Raw genomic sequence first — 20,395 nt, 5'->3', positions numbered from 1 at the left:
ATATAATCGTGTTTCAAACTTAATTTTAAAGTAAATTCAAAAGTATGGATATCCGATGGATATCCGCATCCGATCCGATTATTTTGGATATCCGAAACATTTGGTTTGGATATTGGATATTGGATATCTAACTTCAGGATTTCTAATATGGATATCCGATCCGAACTAGCACTTTGGATCGGATACCCGATCCATACTCTGCCCTAAGTTCAAGAGTGTCTTATTTGGACAATTCTTCAATTTCAGATTTAAATTCCATCAGTGATACTGTGATAGCTCTAAAATATCGTGTTCTGAAATAGTTAGCAAGTAGAACTAGCTGGACCTAATGAAGCTATAGAATACGTACCTTTGTTTGCCTGGGTGGAGTATTTCCTAATGTAAGCTTGCAAAAGACGCTTGCGTTTCCTACTGATTGCCTCGTATTGTTTCCACGTTTAATAATTACAGTAAGAGTTCCGGGCAAACACTGCAACAAAAATTCAGCTTTCTCTTGGAAACGAGGTGGGCCGGATTGGATCAAATATTGCAGCAAAGGAATTGCATCAGCAGCAGCTATTGATTGAGCACGAGATACTTCGGCAGGGCATGCAGACCAAGCTTGTCTCAGAAGAAATAGAGCATCTAAGGCAGCTTCTTGAGTTCCCTCTGAGCCTGTTTTGAGAGAGGTCACAAGATGGGGTATACTTAGAGTAGCAGGTTCAGAGGCTCTTAAACGTGGGAAGTTTCCAAATAATGCGTTTAGTGCTTTCAAGTACTCCTCATTCACAGTTCCACTTGCCCACAAATCCTTTTCAATAGCAGCTGCGGGATGAAGAAACTCATTATTAACCAAAATTTACATTAGCTAAAAGAGGTAAATAGAAAGACTGGCAAGTTTACAACTAAAGTACTGCAGGCTTGAGGAATGTTCAAATTTATTTATTGACGACACCTATTTCATGGGACCACCAAGCAACTCTAGAAGCACATATGCCAGTTTTAATTTATTTAATTCTGGGACCTGAGGCAGTGACGCAAGGCTAAGATGAACCAATAAGGTACAGATAAAATGACAAGGTGAGTAACTAAAGAGAAACTGACAAAAGTCCACCGAAATTCCCATATAAAGAATTACGCCCTTAGTAAGATAAATTTCGGAGATAGTTCAATTCTGCTTAATCCACAGCACCAAAACACCTTTCATCATCAGCGCCTTTAGAGACTAGGATAATAGTTTCATTTGATAATATGTGATGTGTATATCTTTATATGGCTAATAGCTCGCTACTGCATAACCCACGACAAAAACGTTACCCCATTGCCTCAAAGGCTACCATTACAAAAACTAACTAGATCACACCAATTAGGACAGGAAGTAAGGGGTCACAAAGGGAAGTTGTTAATACAAAATTAGATGCAATTCTACATAAAAAATCCTCCTATAATCAAGACAGGAACGTACCTGTTATAGCCCTCACAGTTTCACTTGAAGCATACTCCTGGATTGTATTGTTGGAGAACAGAAGTTTAATAAACATTGCTGCCTGAATCAAAGTGTCTGGATCGCTGGAACCAATGAGATCAAGTATAACCTGGACCCCACCCGCTTCCGCAACTGCTCTTTTGTTTGACCGGCTACATGTCACAAGGTTCTGCAGAGCACAAATAGCCACCACTTTCATTTCTTCCGTGGGCTGGTCTTCAAGCAAATTAACCAAGGCCCGACAAGCTGAAACAGCATCAGCAGATCGAGCAAGAGCCTCATTCTGGAAAAGATTACCCAAAGCAAGAGTAGCCAACAATCTTGCCTGCTGACCTTGTGTTTGTGGGTCCAGAAGGTACTGAGACAACGGTACGACAGCGGCCCTACATGCTTTAGACTCTCTGATTTTTACATTATTCAACAATACCTCCAGCAATCTAGCAGAAGTGTCCTCACATTGATGACATCTAAGAAGCTCCAAGAGAGCCTCAATCGCACCACTTTCAGCCATTGCTTCAGCACTGGTTGAATCATCACTTTCCAACACCAGGAGAGCATTCAATGCCCCAACTACAGTATTTTCTGAACCCGAATGGAGCAATCTTACAAGAACAGCAATGGGAACTTCCAAATAAAATTCAGAACTGAATTGTAGAATACAAGACAACACAGAGGCTGCAGATTCCCACAAAGCATGAGGAAGTGAAGGATCGGCTAGGAGTATCACCTTGGATAACTCAATAACACCACCCTCTTTAGCGATTTCATTTGGCCAAATAAGTGCAATGCTAACAAGAGCCTTTATAGATCTTTGCTGTAAAATGTGAATGCCAGATCCAAGAGCTCTTACAAGGGGACCAATAACTTGTTGTGTCAATGGATCCCTTTGCAGGTGTTCCTCTAACAACAAATGGGATAAAAGCTCAGCAGCCAGTTGTTGTACAGCTGGAATGTGAGAGTCTAGCAATGGTATTAAAGGTTCAATAGCCTGTTGAGAGGTTAAGCTGTAGTCGGCACGACACTGTGGATGCTCCAATATATTAACGAGAACCTGCAAGGCACTGTGCTGTCCATCTGGACCAAAATCGGATCTTGATAGCAACAAGAGAAGAGGCTCAACAACTTTAGCTGCTGATGAGCTTTTGGCAATCGTCGCATTATTTGTCAATATTCGCAGCAATTCTGCAAAAGTGGCAGAAAGAAAATCAGGTGCTTCATGAAGTATATCAAGTATGCTTTCTATAACCCCAGCTTTCACCATTTCCATCTTGCAAGATGGTCTATCTTTTCCCAGCTTCACCAGAGCTCTTGAGACAGCCTCATGGAGCAGGTAATTCCTGCTGTAAAGTAGGCCAACTAGAGGAACAACTGCACCATGAGCCGAGACTAGTTCAGCCAACTGCTCATCATCTAAAAGTTTATCAAGAGCACGGACAACTGAGTGCTGAGCTGGAGTAAACTCTGTAACAAGAAGAGAGACAAGTGGATCAACACATCGAGCTGCAGCCAAAGTAGACCTTATTCTAGTATTTGCGAACAGAACAGAGCAGAGCTCGGCAGCATCGCCCTTAAGTTCCATGGAACAGTTAGATGATAGGATCCTGCAAAGAACGTCTACTGCGTTGACTTCAACATCGGCCACAGCTAGGGCTTTTGAAGGATTCTCACTTAGCAACCTAACCAATGCAGCAATTGCAGCATGTTGTTCTCTCTCCAGGCCAGAATTCAAAACTTCCACCAATGGCTGAACAGCATGTCTAGCAGTTTCGGCATTCCTCACATGGTCTGCAGAAAATAAGCTTTCCAAAGCTTTGGCTGCACTATACCTTGCACCTCTGCCACCTAAGCGTAAGACAGCTATAAGCTGAGTCACTGCACCAAATGCAGATTCATGCCTGCATATTTCAGCAGTATCAAACAGAATTCCCAATAGATCAGTAGCTGCTGCCTCAGTTGCATCTTGAGGACTGAGTGAGAGATATTTAGTCACAGCCTCAAGTGCCCCTGATTCTACCATCATCATCTTATTTGAGGGACAGTCTTTTGCAAGTTGGGCGAGAAGCCCTAGTGCCAGAAATGGTGCCCCAGGACGATCAGGAATTGGCTTGAGTAGATCAACAAGGGCAGGTATAGCCTTACGAGAAGTAGCTCCAACTCTAATGTCATCAACTCTAAACAATCTTTCTAGAGTCACTTGATCAGGATAACTAACCAAAGAAAACTCTTCCGACAATTTCAAGAGATCATATATATCTTCATCAGCACAGCCAAGCAAAGTAATGAGTCCAATTGCAGCACCTGAGTTCGCAACAGATAAAAGAGTTCCCCGGCTACCATTACAGACCAGGCTGGCTAGCGCTTGTGCAGCAAAATATCTGTTTGCCGGTTCTTCAGACCTTAGCAAATTTGCAAGAATTGGAATCGTTTTCATGGTTGCATGTCCTCGTATTATATCTCTATCTTGGAACAAAATGGCTAGCAGTAAAGCATAAGACCACGTGCTACTATTTTCACTGAAATCAGTCTGCAACAGCCAACATAAAGAGCATAGGTCAAGAAGTTTTCATACAATGCACTTCATCATAGATCATCCTAATGCATTGCAAACACTCAAAAACAAGATAACAAAGACTTATCAAGTTGTTTAATACAACAACATCAGAGCCTTAATCCCAAAATGAATTGGGGTCGGCTGACATGAATCATCTTTTAGAACCGTCCCTGGGTGAAACACAAAATGCGAATAGAAAATGGAAAAGTGAAACACAAAAGGGAGAGCGAAAATGTAATATAAAGTCAAGGTAAACTTACAGGTTTTAAAATCGAATTCCGGATTTCTTTTATAAAAACTTAAAATTTAAATCGAGCGAAGAGATTAAAACGATTTGAAAACCGAAATAGAATTAAGGATCTGGAATGCCCTAAAGTAAACCAAGTAAAATATATAAGAAAGTGGTTGGTAAAAAAGTGTAATAAAGGAGAGAAGGACAAATAATTTTTGAAAAAAAATTAAATAAAAACACTAAATAAATATGGCAAAAAAACATCAAATACTAAAAATCCACATGTATCCTTTCCCTCCATTGCGCCCTCTCCGTCACCATACTCTCCTCGAGCCCCAGAAATCTCATATCGTGCTCTATCACTCTCAACCATGTCTGTCTCGGTCTCCCTCTACCTCTAGGGACCTTTTCAGTTCTCCAAGTCTCCAGCCTTAACAACCATGTCTGTCTCGGTCTCCCTCTATCAAGTTGTTTAATATGATGAAAAAAGATAGGAAGGAATACAAGGGAAGAGAAAGGAACCACAGTCCTGTTTCTATTGTTCAGTTTAGCTAATGAAAACTAAAATGAATCATATAGGTTGGAACCTTCTTTGAGTTTATGGAAATGGACTATTTATCCTAGTTGTGAGAGGGGAACACCCCTTTTATGTGGTATTTCACATTGAATCAGATCACATGGCTTTGATCTAGGTTTGATAAATTTGAAAATGGACATTTTATGTAGCTGGAGGATGACCTCTACTGAGGTTTTATTGATTATCATCCTAGAATGATTTCTAAGGAGCTCACATGTGAGATAGGAGTGTTGAAGACCTCCTATCTGATATGCCCACACGTGAGTGGCCCACTTTCATAAAAGAAAACACAGTTGATTACTTTATAAAACCAACAACAAACTCCTCTCACCAAACTTTCAATGTGCTTCTGTAGTCGATTATCTCTCTCTCTCCTTACAAGTGTGGCTAGCCAAACTGAAATCGAGACTAATTAAATAGAAAATTAATTGTTAGCTTCCTTCGCATCCAAATTCCTGCCATTTGGGAGATCTATTTGAGAAACATTTTCCAAGGGAAAGCAAAAAAAATTCTATCTTGTTAGCTTTTTATTTTCTTCTTACCGTTACAAAACTAATGATTATAAAATGGGAAAGTGGCTACTTCCTACCCACCCAATTCCTCCTCACCAAACAAGCAGCAAGTCTGACAAACATTTAAGATAGACTAGCAGATATAAAACAGGTTTAAACAAAGCGTCATACATATGTACCTGAGTGTAAGCTGAAATTTTATCAGTAACAACTTCAACTGCTCCAGCTTCCATGATCACGAGTTTACTTTTATCGTCACAAGAAGCAAGTACAGAGAGCAGCCAGACAACGATATTGGTACCATGCATGATCCTTCGACTCACGGCAGCTGCTATATTCTTTGCCTCTTCTTCATCCCACTGCAAGCAAATGCTTACTGCCCCTTGCTCATCAGCCTCCTCATCTTCCAAAGAAGATTGAGAGATGGTAAGCACCTCCACTAGAGCCTGAATGAGATATGTACATAAATATGAGTCATTCAAGTCCTCCACCACTCTCTGACGACTAACTCTGGCTGCACAGGAAAGGAGTGCAGCGCCTCCAATCCTAACATTGGTGTCCCTTGAGCTAACAACCCTTCTAGAAATTGACGCAATACAACCAGAGGAACTACAAATTAGTTCCCCTAGTACAACAAGTTGATCGTGGCAAAGCCTTGATAGTATTTCAATAGCTTTGTCTTGCAATGCTGGTGCTGAGTCAGCTAAGCATGCAACAATTGGAGTAATGTGGGTTCGAGATTCTGCAAGAACCGACCATGCCGGCCTGATTTTCTCGCCCGGAGAACCTGCTCTTGATAGATATGCAAGTGCATCTAAGGCTTCTGATGTTGCAAGAGACCCATCATTTGCCAGGTCCAAGAAAGATACTAAAGCAAGAACTGTACCCGCGCGGTTCACACAGTCACTCAGAGAATCATCAATCACACGTCGCTGTAACAGACGAGCAATCGCAGCTGCTGCATGAGTTTTACCAGAGAGAGTGCCCTCGCGTAAAACCCTTGTGGCTGGCAAAATCACATCTTCAGGTAAAGCTTTTTCTGAAATTTCATCATCTAATAGAGCATTAGCTACAGCACACGTCGCCTGTTCTGCAACTTCAAGAGCTGAAGAACTTGAAAGGGAAAGTAAACGATGCATTGTATCCCTAGCAATGGAACCCACCTCTGGGCTTTCCCTTACTGAAAGAAAAACAGCCGCAAGACAACAAGAGGAAGCTACTAAAGTCTTTTCTGATTCTGAATTCAGGAGCTTCGTGGCTGACCAGAGAGTCTTAACAGCAATGCTGCTCTCACGCAAGTCTTTTCTGAGTTGAAAAATTCCAGCAAGAGAGGATGCAGACTTTGCCTGAGTTTCGTCCTTTGTGGAGCTCAATAATTTGACGATTGTCTCAATTGCATCATTTGCAGCACTACCCTCCCGCAAAATATCATTAAGGGGCACCACAGCTAACATACTTTTCAAGGCATCCAGAACATAGATTTTAGATTCGGGAAGTTCACTGGTTAGAAGCGCAGTGAGTTGACTGATGGTAGAAGTATCTGACTTGTGAATTAGATGGTTCAATGTTTTGGCTGCAATTTCCTTCCCATTTGAACTTCCATTCTTTAGTAACCACAACAGAGCAGGAACAGCATCAGCACTTTCAACACACGCTCGTATATCTTCACTGTGATTACAAAGGTTTCCTAGAATTGTAGCAGATTCTTCTTTAGCTTTTGGAGAACCAGTCTCCAATATCTGAACCAAAGGAGGTATTCCACCAGCTGCCGTGATGGCCCATTTGCTTTCATCATTCTCATTGGAAAGGAGAGAAAGCAATGCAACCGCACATTCTTGCTGCTGCTCTGACGACAAACCTAGAAGTGAAATTAGAAGCTGAACACCGTCACGCCCTTGAAGTGCATGCCAGAGACTGCTTTCCTCGCAAGTTTTCAAGAGAGATTTTACCAGCTCGTCTTGAACTTCATTAGAAGCCATTGTGATCAAACCGACCAGTAAGCGCTTTGCATCAGCATTTGTAAGCTTGCGTGAGAGTATAGAATTCCCATACAAACTAGCCAGTGCCTCTATGGTGCGCTCCTGTATGAGAAATGGCATGTTGGGCTTAAACTGCTTAACCAACGTCTGTTCAACAATTTGAGGGTCTGAGGCTCTTGTTGACTCAGCTTCAGCATCATATATCATAAGAGCAGAAGCGAGGGCTCCTAAAGTATCAGCAACTTGAGAAGGTGAAGTGCAAGATTCAAGGCTTTTTCCCAAACTTGAGATGACAGAAGACAACCCACCAGATATGTTTGCCAGAGCGCACATTGCATTTTCTTGCAATGCTTGTGCATGTTCACCTTGCATAAATTCTTTTGACGGAGCAATAGTAGCATTTATCAACGCTGGTATACCATTACAATTAGCTATCTCCTTCCTTGCATCTTTGCTCTGGGCTGAAAGGGATTTAAGAGCCCCTGCAGCTTCTGCCCTGACAGCTGCTTCATTACCAGACCCTAACAACTTCAGAAGCTGTTTCACTGCCTCGCCGGCTAAGACTGTAGGACAGATAGATGCGTCCTCCATCATCATACAAGCAAGGAGATAGCAAACATTTGCCTGCGTACCAGGTTGTCCAGAAGTCAGCAATTTAACGAGAATACCCACCCCTCCCGCTTTAACTGTTGCCGGCCAGAATCCCTCGGTACTTCTACATAGGTTCTTCAAGGCTCCAGTTAGTAAATCATCAACCAGTTTCCCAGATTCTCGCCCTCTCTCTAGCAATCCCCACAGCACTGGGACAACCCCTTCAGTAGAGAATATCTTTGCACCTACATGATCCCTAGCATCACCTTGCGAAACCGCATATAATGTCTTTGCAGCAGCAATCTGGCCATCAGATGAGCTGGACCTCAGTAACCCAAGCAAAGGCGGAATGCAACCACCAAGCAACACTTTCACCCTAAGCTCGTTTTCCTTACAAAGAGATCCTAATACACGAGCTGCTTGTATTTTGATTGTTAGTGACCCCGACCTCAATAGAGAAACAAGCACAGGAACTGCCTGTGAGTGAGAGCCTACAGCACTCAACGCATTTTCACGAGTCTCAATAAGTTCTTGCAACTGCCTCAGAGAATACTCTTTCTCTTGCATTGATGTTGAATTCTGTCTCAACTGCTCAACGCATTGGGCAACACTTGCTAGTGTCCCATCCGGATCCTCCATGCTGGTTGTACGGTCTCTGCACAGTCAAGAGATGATTAAAAGTCACATAAAAATTGTGTTATATCTTATAACTCTTGCTTAATGAAGCCACTGTGAGCTTTCACTTGGTTGTCTTTAATGCGTGTTTTGTGGTTCATAATTCTCCATGAGTTTGAGACAGTACTAAGACGCTTGTCTCGGTTCAACGAAACCCGCGTGACCAATAAACCAGGGATGCTGATATGATAAATGGTTCACAACAGTGGGTATCCTGAAGATGATTATGCGAAGGAAACCATTGAAACTACAGAGCAAGAAAACAACAAAATACAGCAAACATATCGGGTCGATTACGATATAAATCCGACAACTAGAGTGACTTCAGCATTTTACGAGTTGTTTTCCTTGCATAATTTATATGACATCCAGACAAAATGTATATGTTTTGTTGACCATTTCATTGTTTGTGAATTATGGAGATTTAGTATATAAATGTATCCCAAATTTTTATTTCATACATGAATATCAATAACATTCAGGTACTTAGCTCCAGCAAGCGGAACCAAAGCTGGAGACATAAGCTGAGGACAAGAGGCAGTATCCCACAGTACGTAACTGATCGGTTGAAACTCATGAAAACAGCATACGTAAACCAGTAACATATGAACTAGGGTACTAACCTTAGACTCATTTTTGTAGTTAGTGGAGTTGGAGGTTCTGAACTGTGGACTTTTCCATCCACATTTCTTTCCTGCAAGTACAAAGAGTTGTTAGCAACCAGTAATATGGTACATATAAATATATAACGACTGAAATTTTAGCCTAATAATGTTTTCAAGAATCGAATGAAATATAAACAATATGGTCAGCTTAATGAGACAACATTTATCCATGCAACAGACTAACTATCAGTTTATGTTTCGTAATTCTACCCATCGTAATCAGCATATATTTGAGCTTGCTTATCAAATCCCTGAATGATAGTAGTAATAGTAATATTAATAGTAATAATGCATCTGCATTATTCCCCACATTGTAAAATTGTAACGACATTTCGAGTATTTGTTAACTATGCACCTAAATGCAGCTAAATTTCATGCTTATTCTAGAAATCTTTGGACCTAAGCAATCTTCAGTGCTAAAACCTGATGTATGATCACATCCAAAGGTCCATTTGCAGAGACAGCGGAAATGTGATCAAAACAAACATCCCACCCATTCAAATACAATTAATTCATACTTTCAAAGGATCATAAACAAACTCAGGGCGGTCTAATGGATTTAAGAGGCCCTGTTCTAAATATCAAAATGAGGCCCCAAATTATAAGCAACCCACAATGTATAAAGCACCAAGGATTTTACTTTTTACTTTTTTTTTTTGGAAATTACCATATTAGTGATGATATTCTGATTCCATGGAAATAAGAAGCGTTTGTTTGGAAATGGGTGTTTATTTCCGCAGTAGGTATTTTACTCATTACAGCACCGTTTCCCGAATTGCCCCTCATTTTCGCTTCACTCCAATTCATTAACTGCCCTCATCTCTTTCATCTCCCTTCTCTTATCTCAATTCCTCCCTTTTCTCTCTCCTGCTGCAACCGCCACTATCACCAACACTTACCTCCACCTACCGATCAACCACCAACACCCTTCACCGCTTAGCACCGCCCCTTCTACAACCACTACCAACTGCACCAAACTATCTAATCTGACAAACTTTAGGTTGTTATCAAGAAGGTAGGCCATTCCCCATTTCTGTCCTCCAATTATGCTCAAAGTTTCGAGATGTTGAAGATATTAGCACATTGCCAAACGAGAGAATAATTGCACAAAAGAAGAAAACAATGGAGTGCAATTTCCAGAACAAGATGGTATTGGTCTTCAAATAATTATCAGTGACCTAACTGCAAAACCAGTCGACTGTCACCACACTGACAATCCACACCGGGGTTCGCTGCTGTCTATCACTGGTGCCCATCCCCCATCCCCCGCCACCCAAAACCCTAAATAAAATAATGGAAGTCTAAAAAATACATAAAAAAAAAAAAGAAAAAAAAAACATTACTTTGCTCACTAATTTGAAATTAACGATTTAGATGCATGTTTACATCCAAATCATCATTCATAATTGAATACAACAAACAACAACATCAGAGCCTTAATCCCAAAATGATTTGGGGTCGGTTGACATGAATCATCTTTTCGAACCGTCCATGGGTGAACGCACGCCTCAAAATGCGAATAAAAAAGGGAAGATGAAAAACAAAAAGGAAGAACGAAAATGTAATGGAAAGTCAAGGTGAACTTAGGGGTTTTAAAATCGAATTCCGTCTTTCTTTTATAAAAACTTAAAATTTAAATCGAGAGAAAAGATTAAAATGATTTTTAAAAACCGAAATAGAGTTAAGGATTCGGAATGAACCATGTAAAATCAATAAGAAAGTGGTTGGTGAAAAAGTGTAATAAAGGGGAGAAAAATAAATAAATTAATTTCTTTAAATTAAATAAAAAAACACTAAATCTGTCAAAAAAACATCAAATACTAAAAATCCACATGTATCCTTTCCCTCCATTGTGCCCTCTCCGTCACCATACTCTCCTCAAGCCCCAGAACTCTCATATCATGCTCTATCACTCTCAACCATGTCTGTCTCGGTCTTCCCTCTGCCTCTAGGGACTTTTTCTGTTCTCCAAGTCTCCACCACCTAATCAAAAGGCCCATAGGTCTCCTTCTCACATGGCCAAACCATCTTAGTCGGTTTTCCATCATCTTGTCCTCTATTGGCGCCACTTTTACCTTTTCCCTAATCACCTCATTCCTTAACCGATCTTTCCTTGTATGTCCGCACATCCACCTCAACATGCGCATCTCCGCCACACTCATCTTTTGAATGTGACAATGTTTCACGCCCAACACTCGGAGCCGTAAAGTAGGGCGAGCCTAATTGCCGTGCGATAAAATTTTCCCTTTAATCTTTGGGGCATATCTTTATCGCATAGAAACCCTGAAGCACTCTTCCATTTCAACCATCCCGCTTTAATTCTGTGAGCCACATCTCCGTCTAACTCCCCATCTTTTTTAATAATAGATCCTAGATATCTGAAGAAATCTGAACCCTCAACAACATTCTCATCGAAAATAATACTCCTCGCCTCTGTCGATCTCAACCCCCCCGCCACCTTAGTGATCTCAACCCCGCCACCTTAGTGAACTGACACCTCAAATACTCAGTCTTACTCCTGCTCAGCCTGAACCCACGAGTGCCTGAACCCACGAGTCTCTAAAGTCTGCCTCCACAATTCCAACTTTCTCTCCACCCCCTCTTTTGTCTCATCAATCAACAAAATATCATCAGCAAACATCATACACCAAGGGATGTCGTCCTGAATATCCCTTGTCAACTCATCCATAACTATAGCAAGGAGAAAAGGACTAAGTGCGGAACCTTGATGCACCCCGATGGTAATAGGAAATTCTTCCGTTCTCCCAACATTAGTGCGAACACTTGCACTAGCCCCCTCATACATGTCCTTTATGAGGTCAATATATTTTCGCGACACACCCTTTCTCGCCAAAGCCCGCCAAAGTACTTCTCTTGGTACCCTATCATATGCCTTTTCCAAGTCAATAAAAACCATATGTAAGTCCTTCTTCTTGTCCCGATGGTATTCCATCAACTGTCTCATGATAAAAATCGCATCCATAGTCGATCTCCCGGGCATAAATCCAAATTGGTTTTCCGAGATGTCTACACATCTCCTAAGCCTTTGCTCGATTACCCGCTCCCATAACTTCATCGTATGACTCATAAGTTTAATTCCCCGATAATTGGAACACTCTTGAACATCACCTTTGTTCTTGTACAAAGGGACAAGAGTGCTTCTCCTCCAAGCCACATCTTGTTGCTCCTCCAAATCTTGTTGAAGAGCATGGTTACCCATTCGATCCCTTTCTCCCCGAAGCACCTCCAAACTTCTATGGGTATACTATCCGGTCCCTCTGTTTTCTTTGACCCCATCTTCCTTAACGCCTTTCTAACTTCACTCTTTTGTATTCTACGCACAAATTCCCGATTAACCATGCTTGGTGTTACCTCTACATCCCCAAAACCTTGTTACTGATGTCCATTGAATAAATTATCAAAGTAAGAACTCCATCTAGCCTTTATTTCGTTATCCTGAACCAGAACCTTGTCGTCCATATCTTTCACACATCATTCATAATTGAATATATAAATAAATTTGATTGATTTGAGAGATTACATGACTAATAATCAAGGGAATTAGGTTTAGCTATTTGTTTTAGCCAAGGGTGAACAAGTGGAAAAAATTGAGCAAAATGTACTGGAAAAAAGTACTGCGAAAATAAACTACGAAAACAAGATTTGTGAGTGATATTTGGCCTAAAACTTAGCATGTTACTTTTTTCTTAAAAAACAAGAAAATGAAAACAAGTAATTTGGGACCCTCTAATTTTACGGGGCCCCATTTATGAGAACCTCTTGGAACCTCCCCTTAGATGGCCCTGAACAAACTCAAAAAAAAAATCTTTAGATTCATACAACCTTTGGAACAACCATCCTTATCAAAACACATACATATATCAATAAAAATCAGCAAAAAGCAAATGTAGCATGATATAGATAGGAATCAGTACCAGATCATTTGGCGAATGGCCGTTGCCATTACTGCCAGCAAACCTCCGAGCAGTCGCGGCCGCCAGCTTTATAATTTAAGCAAACAAACAATGACTAGATTCAATACTATTACCGCGATTTCTGGTAATCAAAATTTATCCGGTTTAAAATCCAAGCATCACAGTCTCCTGTACAATGACCAAAGTTAGTAAATCAATTTCAGATCATCATTTAATTATCAAATTAAATAAAAACTCATGCATATAAAATGTAAATCTGAAGTAGAAATGAGTAGATCGAGTGAAATGAATAAATTGATCAATCTGAAGAACTACTTACAAAATTGAGCTGAATTGTACTGAAAATTAATACGCATATATTATATTTTACAAATTCACGCACATTATCCGTCTCAAGCTTAAGACTGATCAAATATGGAGTATATAATATTTATGTGTATATAAATGTAGAAATGCAGATGAATTAGACAAGTAGAGAGAAAGCAAAAATGGAGGAATTAATGGAGAAAGAAGCAGGAGATCTAGAGAGAGAAAGAGATAGGACCTTATGAGACTGTCTCACTGTCAGCAGTAGAAAGGCAAGTGAAAGAGAGAGAAGTGGAGGAAATTGAGGAAGAGTGTGTGAAAGCTGCTGATGAACCTTAATTATATAATTTCCATTTTTCTAATTATTCTTATTTTCATTTTTATAATGTTAATTGCGACTGATGATGGATATTGCGTAACAAACAAGGGAAATTTTAATTACAATCAAATCAAACCAAATCGAAATTAAAAGGTTTGGTAGAGGGTGATTAATGTAGCTAGTGTTTTCGATTACGGTTGATTTTATAAGAATACGATTTGGGTAAATTCTGAATATATACCAGTAAAAGAGTAATTTTAGCTGAAATTAAAGTATGCCTAATAATTGAACAATCAAGTTCTTCAAAAAAAAAATAATTGAACAATCAAGTGAAGTAATTATAGGGAGAATTACTGTAAGTTGTAATGGGGGTAAGACAACAGTTTCTGTTTTATACTGTTGAAATAAGACAGAGAATTCACATGAGTGATGATGGGAATACAGGGAGGACTAAAATTGACAGACAAGCTATCCCACCGACACATCCCAATGTCTGCATTTTCTTATTTTTGCAATTCGGCTACTCCCTTTTCCTTCCTACTCCGTTTTCCTTTTTCTTTGGCTAGTCTTGCTAAAACGAAGTTATTCCTAAAGGCATTAGTAATAGAGGTTTGTCAAAAGGTTTGTAGGATGATGTGTCAATTATTTTAGAGATTTGCCTATAAAACCTCTATTGTTGGACATGAGTGTTGAGGTTCATGGATGAGAGGGGTTACAATATAGTATACAGGTTTGTGGAAAGAGAATGTGAGGGAAGAAATAATATAATGAGTCATGTTATGAACCTTGAAGAGGTTTATTTATTGTTGCTATGAGGTTTGTAAGTAAATGAGTTGTATATTATCTTATGTGGCATTAGAACAACGTATTGAAGGTTTGTCTATTGCTAATGCCCTTAATAAATTTAAAACGGTTCATCCTTTATAAAGGAGTATTTTACTTTTCTCATGCATTTTGTTTTTGTTTATTCATCCTACATGGACATATTTAACCCGTTTTATATGAGAACTAGTGTAACACCCGTGAAAATTCACGGAGTTATTTACAAATATTTAAATAAAATCTCTATTAAACTTGTAAAATAAATGTTGGACGATAATTTACGGGAGACATTGAAGACCTGAAATAATGTTGTTGTCGAATGTCAAACTATATACATCTATTTGTTTTATTAGGAAAATTAACCAAAATAACCCAAATTTCAGTCATGCTTCCCATAAATCACATGATTACAAAATTCCGGCAAAAATAAATTTTAAATTACTTAGATTAATACAAAAATCTCATTTTGAACAATTGTGAACCATTAATGTAAAGTTTAATGTAAAATTCGGAAGGAGATTGAAAGAGCTTTATTAGTAAATGCTTCTACATTGTTGCACTGTTCGCCTTGTCTTCAAGGTAAGCTTGCTTTTCGGTATTTATTTGTATAAAAAAAACATTTATGCTGTAAACATATAAATAAAGTATAATATTCTACAATTTTAGTGTGTAACAAAACTCTATTTATTTTCAAAAGTTAGTCTTGTGTAACACGATTTTATACTAATATAGTTCTAAAGTTAGTGGGTAAAACTAAAAGCTCTTTTGTAAAACGATTTTATACGATTTTAAGTATCAAAGAATGATAAAAAGTGGCTTGTGTAAAAGTGACTGTTCTGCGGACATTGCATATAGTGAACATACAAAAAATGAAACATTAATCCAGATGTAAGTTCCATTGTATGCATTGCTTCTGCATTTCATTTGTCGTCATAAAAAATGACGAACCATAGCATTAAAATTTTTGAACGCACCCTTAGGCTTAGTAAGATCCTTGCGAATAAGCTTGTGACCGCATTTATACCATAAGAAGGTTTGCCGTTAGACATTGAACAGATTCCTGACTGCTTTGCTGCGTGAGCTGAAAATTGTGCACAGATTTCCTCTTGTGGAGCCACGTATTCCTGGCTGCTGCCAGGAGCTTCAACCTCACGGACTTCCATAAATGACTAAAAAGGAGGGAGAGTCATGATTTCTTCTCAATACTGTTCGATGGATTACTCATTAACAACAATACTATTATAAAGATTTGCGCTCTTGACTTGGGTTTTGAAATACTCCCTCCTTCTCAATCATTTGTTTACCTTTGCTTAAAATACTTCTTATAAAGAATATAAAAGGTAAACAAATGGCCGAAACAAAGGGAGTAATCAATAATCCGTCAAATCAAGGATGTCTATTGTCTAATGAAAAATTTAAAATATATTAAAACAGATTCAAATGAGACATCAAAGTCCAGGTTCAGAACATCATCAAAATGTTTATTTTGTTTATTTGAAGTCAAAAGGTAGAATAGTTTTAGGCATAACATTAAACATGGTTTGAGACTTCATCACAAAATTAACAACTTCTCCTTTAACTCGGTTAATAGTTAATACACTATAAATGCTGCCATGCTTATACTGTCTCAGAATACGGTAGTGTTAAACTTCAAATATTGTAACTTGATTCCGTAAAACCCATGAAATCAGAAAATATTGTTCGTTATATGTTCAAAGTTACATGATTAACTAAAAAAACAAATAGAAGGAAGGATAAAATTAGCAGAAAATATTAATGTAGATTTATATAAGAGCTAGTATCCGATTGTCTCAACTCTCAACTTATTATATAAAAGGAAAATAAAATCAAGTCGCATTATAAGGTCGTCAAAAAATTTTGTACTCAAGAATCTGCAGCCCGAGCCAATAACATACACATATAGAATCGATAAGAACCAAAATTAAAGAGCAGTAACAAAAGTCACCCAAAAAAAAGCAGTAGCAGTGATAAGAAAAGATGTAGTAAAAGAACTTAGATCGTCTTACCATGATTAATAAAAAGAATTGAGAATAATACTACAATATCAACATTGTAATCGCAAACCACCCTAGAGTATACGAAACACACAACCAACCCAATGGAGAGGTGGAGGTAGGATGAAGTTCAGGGAAAGATGGAGAGATTGAGGCAGGATGAGGAAACAAAACGATACACAATGGCGAACATGTTGTTTTCTAATTTATTGGAGCTGGCCGATTGGAGGATTGTTACTTTATTCTACACTTTATAGTCAAAACCTTCACATCTCTTTACCCACCAAACTTTCTTAGCCTACCCGACAAATTAACCCGATAAACGAATGAACAAAGTGCAATGCAGCCATCAAATAACATCCTTTCCTATACGACTATGCTAAACTTTGCACCGAAATTAGCCACTATATAGCAACAATCAATACAAACAAATACACTAACTCATTCAACACTAACTCATTCGTTCAAATATTACATCTTTAGATCATAGGTTAAGACTCAGTATCACAAAAATTAGGGTTTCAAATTCCAAAAAAAAAAAACCTTCAAAAAGCACACATTTTTACAATTACCTGCTTATGATGGGTCAGTGCTCACTGAGTCGAATGTTTGCCTTGATGGATTATCGCATAAGATCAAAAATTTGAGAGTGGATTGTTGGAGATCCGGAAGTTGGAGAGTATTAGAGATTCTTGTGAATTGAAATTACTATATTAGTTTTGAGAAGAGTGAAAAAATAAATTTACAGGGATAATAATGGTGAGAGGGTAGGTAGAATTTTTAGGGTCTTTTCTGAATATACAGGGATAATAATTTTGATCATTAGCCACAAATTTCAAACATTCATTTTAACAAATTAAATAAAATATTAACAAAAATCACAAGAATTAAGTTGAATAACCTGGAAATGCATTGAAATTGCTCCACCAAACAAAGAGTGCTCATAAAATGCATCTTGCGCCATTTTCATCAATTAAATACAACCCATAATTCTTATTTTTATATACTTTGATTAGTAACTGTAATAAAAGAAAAACAAAGTATCCAAAATGGAGTAAATATTAGAAGTCAATAGAAAGTATGAAATCACAATTAATTAAGTTGAAAGAATGAAGGTAAAAGGAGTTAAAGAATGTTGTTGGGAATGGAGTTAATGGACTGGATTGAGAATGCCGAGTAACCGGGAGAGTAGAAAATTGAAGGAGGAAGATGTATTGACGGATCATCATTTTCTTATCTCATTTCAAAGAAGAAAGTTCTTCCTGAAATAAAACAATCAGAGATGGGAGTGGCTAAAACTGGGTAAAAAAAAGACTTTGGAAAATGGTATTGTGTGGTAATCTAAGGATGGAATGATAATGACTATTTTACCCCTCTATTTTGTAATGAATAATTAAACTACATAAGTGAATGGACCATTTTGTCCAATTTATGAGAGAGCTCCAAATGTTAGTTTTGATTGGCTGAGAAAGACTGAGATTGTGAGAGTGAAGGAGAGGGCTTCTAGAGTGGTTTTCTGAAAATTGGTTGCGCCACATCAGTATTTTTACATGATTCTTTTATATATATAATGATTTGCCTTTTTCATTGATACGAGTACTTTGCTTTCCCATTTATGTTTTCTCCTTACACAAATTCTCATTTGTAGTTTGTAACAAGCAAACATGGCCATTTTATTATAAAACATACGCCGTTTATCCCAAATTTGTTGTCTTTTTTTTCCCAAAATAATTGTCCTTTTTTTTAAATTTAGTAAATATTTACACTACAAATCACTCATCTTTTCTATATTGGTATTTTTTTTTTAAATCCACCAAAAATAAAAAGTAAGACAATATAAATAGGATAAAGGGAGTAAGTGAGTAACGATTATCTAAGAAATGGTCACATTTTCTTCATCGCCAAATAGACCAACTGCAACAGCATTACATTAGCAATAATATATTGTCTCTTCAAGAATTTTAATAATTAAAAAGAAATAATGAAAGTAGTATTTTGCTTTTATTTTTGTTAAAAACCTAATAGTAAAACTAGCATAGATTCCACGCAAATGAACGATTTTTTAGATATAAATATTAGAGAATTTAACAATTTTACCACTGTAATAACTCCATTTGAAATTTAATTATAAAATTTACTTTTAGATAAAGATCTTAGAGTATTTAACAATTTTACCACTGTAATAACTCCAAGTTTAGATCCCGCACATAATGCGCAGTATTTATAATGTTTTTATTTTTGTATTACTTAAATCATGCTAAAGTAACACCTAATTAATTTTTTGTATTTCACTATAAGTTTCCTAAAATAACTCCCTTATGAAAGTTAATAATTACTCCCTTTTATAAACCACTTTTCTAAAATAACTCCCTTATGAAAACTTTTTAATAATTTACTCCCCTCAAATGTTTTCAGGTCAAAAATTGCATCCATTTTGAAGCTCCGGTGACAAATTCCGTCAAAATTCAATTTTTTTGATTTAAAGCATACTTTTATGACGAAAATGCCCTTCTTTACTCTTTTATATACTTCATGTCTTTTCTATCTCCCTTATACTCTTCCCATCATTCATCCACTTCAATTCTCCCCTCCGGTGGTCTCGGTTCAACGGCACCACCTTGCTCATCCGCACCTAACAACCTCCTGCTCTTTTAACTCTTTCGCCGAGTCTCGCAATAACCACATGCAGCCACCAATGAACGCCGTTTGACACACTATTTGAGCCCAGATGGCACGATCACCACCGTTATACTCCTCTACCAACGTGACCAGGCGTCTGTCACCAAGACGGCCATCGGGTGAGAGTAACACCAGAAAACAGCGCCGCCATCTCCGACGATCGTCATCAATCATCGTGGTCAGGTCGTGATTTGTGTTCAAGTGACCCGAGGAATTGGCTTGGCCTAGTTGGGTATGAAATTGAAGTAAAGAAGTAAGGAAGAAGGAAGCAAGAGGATTTAATTGATTCCATCGGGTGAACTTTGGATGACGAGCAATTGGGGATTTTAAACTCAGAAATTAGGGGTTTTGAATCCAGAAATTACGGTTCAAACCCAGAAATTAAGGGGTTCAAACACAGAAATTGGATCGTTGGTGTAGCTTCGGTGTCAGGTTTTCGCGCTGTTGATTTGAACTCGTTCCGATGTCGGGTTTAAAACGGAGATGGATGTGAATCGAATAGTTTCTATGATGATGAACAGTTATGGTGGTGATGTAAAATTGTAAATGAATTTTAATTTTAACTATCTAAATCAATGGCAATGAAAGTGGCAGTGGCATAGAGGGAAAAAAACTGTAAAATTGTAAATGAATTTTATGAATTGAATTTTGGTTTAACAGAAATCCCATTGTTGATCAGAAAATGAGGTAAAAAGTGAAAAGATGGGATGTCTAAAGCTAATCTCTAAATATTGACGCAAGGGCAAAACGGTCATAATAAAAGAATTTTCACCGGAATATTGAAATGGGTGCAATTTTTGACCTGAGAACATTTTATGGGAGTAAATTATTAAAAAGTTTTCATAAGGGAGTTATTTTAGGAAAGTGGTTTATAAAAGGGAGTAATTGTTAATTTACTCTACAATATATTCACACAATAATAATATTAAGGAATATCCTTAATATTATTCTTTACACATGTTGCCCATCCTCTTAGCAAGAGGGAGATGCTTACTTCCTCTATTTTCCTCTAATTTTAGAGGAAAGCTTACATTGACCCTAGTGCCCACAAACCCATCATTATTTGTCTGTT

The 20,395-nt window shown here is 38.0% G+C and overlaps 1 protein-coding gene across 4 annotated transcripts in view; it reads right to left on the bottom strand.

The window, feature by feature from the left end:
* The window catches only part of LOC141657771 (protein CELLULOSE SYNTHASE INTERACTIVE 1-like), a 468,470-nt gene extending 454,299 nt beyond the window's left edge, over nt 1–14,171 (bottom strand). The window contains exons 1-6 of one of the 4 annotated variants that reach the window (XR_012548856.1): nt 13,727–13,840; nt 13,183–13,350; nt 9,206–9,276; nt 5,517–8,562; nt 1,445–3,989; nt 269–804 (exon numbers count right to left, since the gene is read on the bottom strand). Coding sequence is in view for 3 of the 4 variants with exons in the window: in XM_074465106.1 (XP_074321207.1) it covers nt 350–804; nt 1,445–3,989; nt 5,517–8,562; nt 9,206–9,276; nt 9,915–9,917 (6,120 nt within the window). In the remaining variant the exon portion in view is untranslated. Of the gene's footprint in view, nt 1–268; nt 805–1,444; nt 3,990–5,516; nt 8,563–9,205; nt 9,277–9,914; nt 10,529–13,182; nt 13,351–13,501 lie in introns of those variants that run through there. The other 3 variants (XM_074465108.1, XM_074465109.1, XM_074465106.1) reach the window with 3 other exon arrangements.
* Between the last annotated feature and the right edge of the window lie 6,224 nt (nt 14,172–20,395).

This window comes from Silene latifolia, chromosome 5 (assembly GCF_048544455.1).
Source record: "Silene latifolia isolate original U9 population chromosome 5, ASM4854445v1, whole genome shotgun sequence".
NCBI classification, from domain to species: Eukaryota; Viridiplantae; Streptophyta; class Magnoliopsida; order Caryophyllales; family Caryophyllaceae; genus Silene; species Silene latifolia.
Note: the sequence above shows the minus strand (reverse complement) of the source record. Positions and strands in the feature narration are given on the sequence as shown.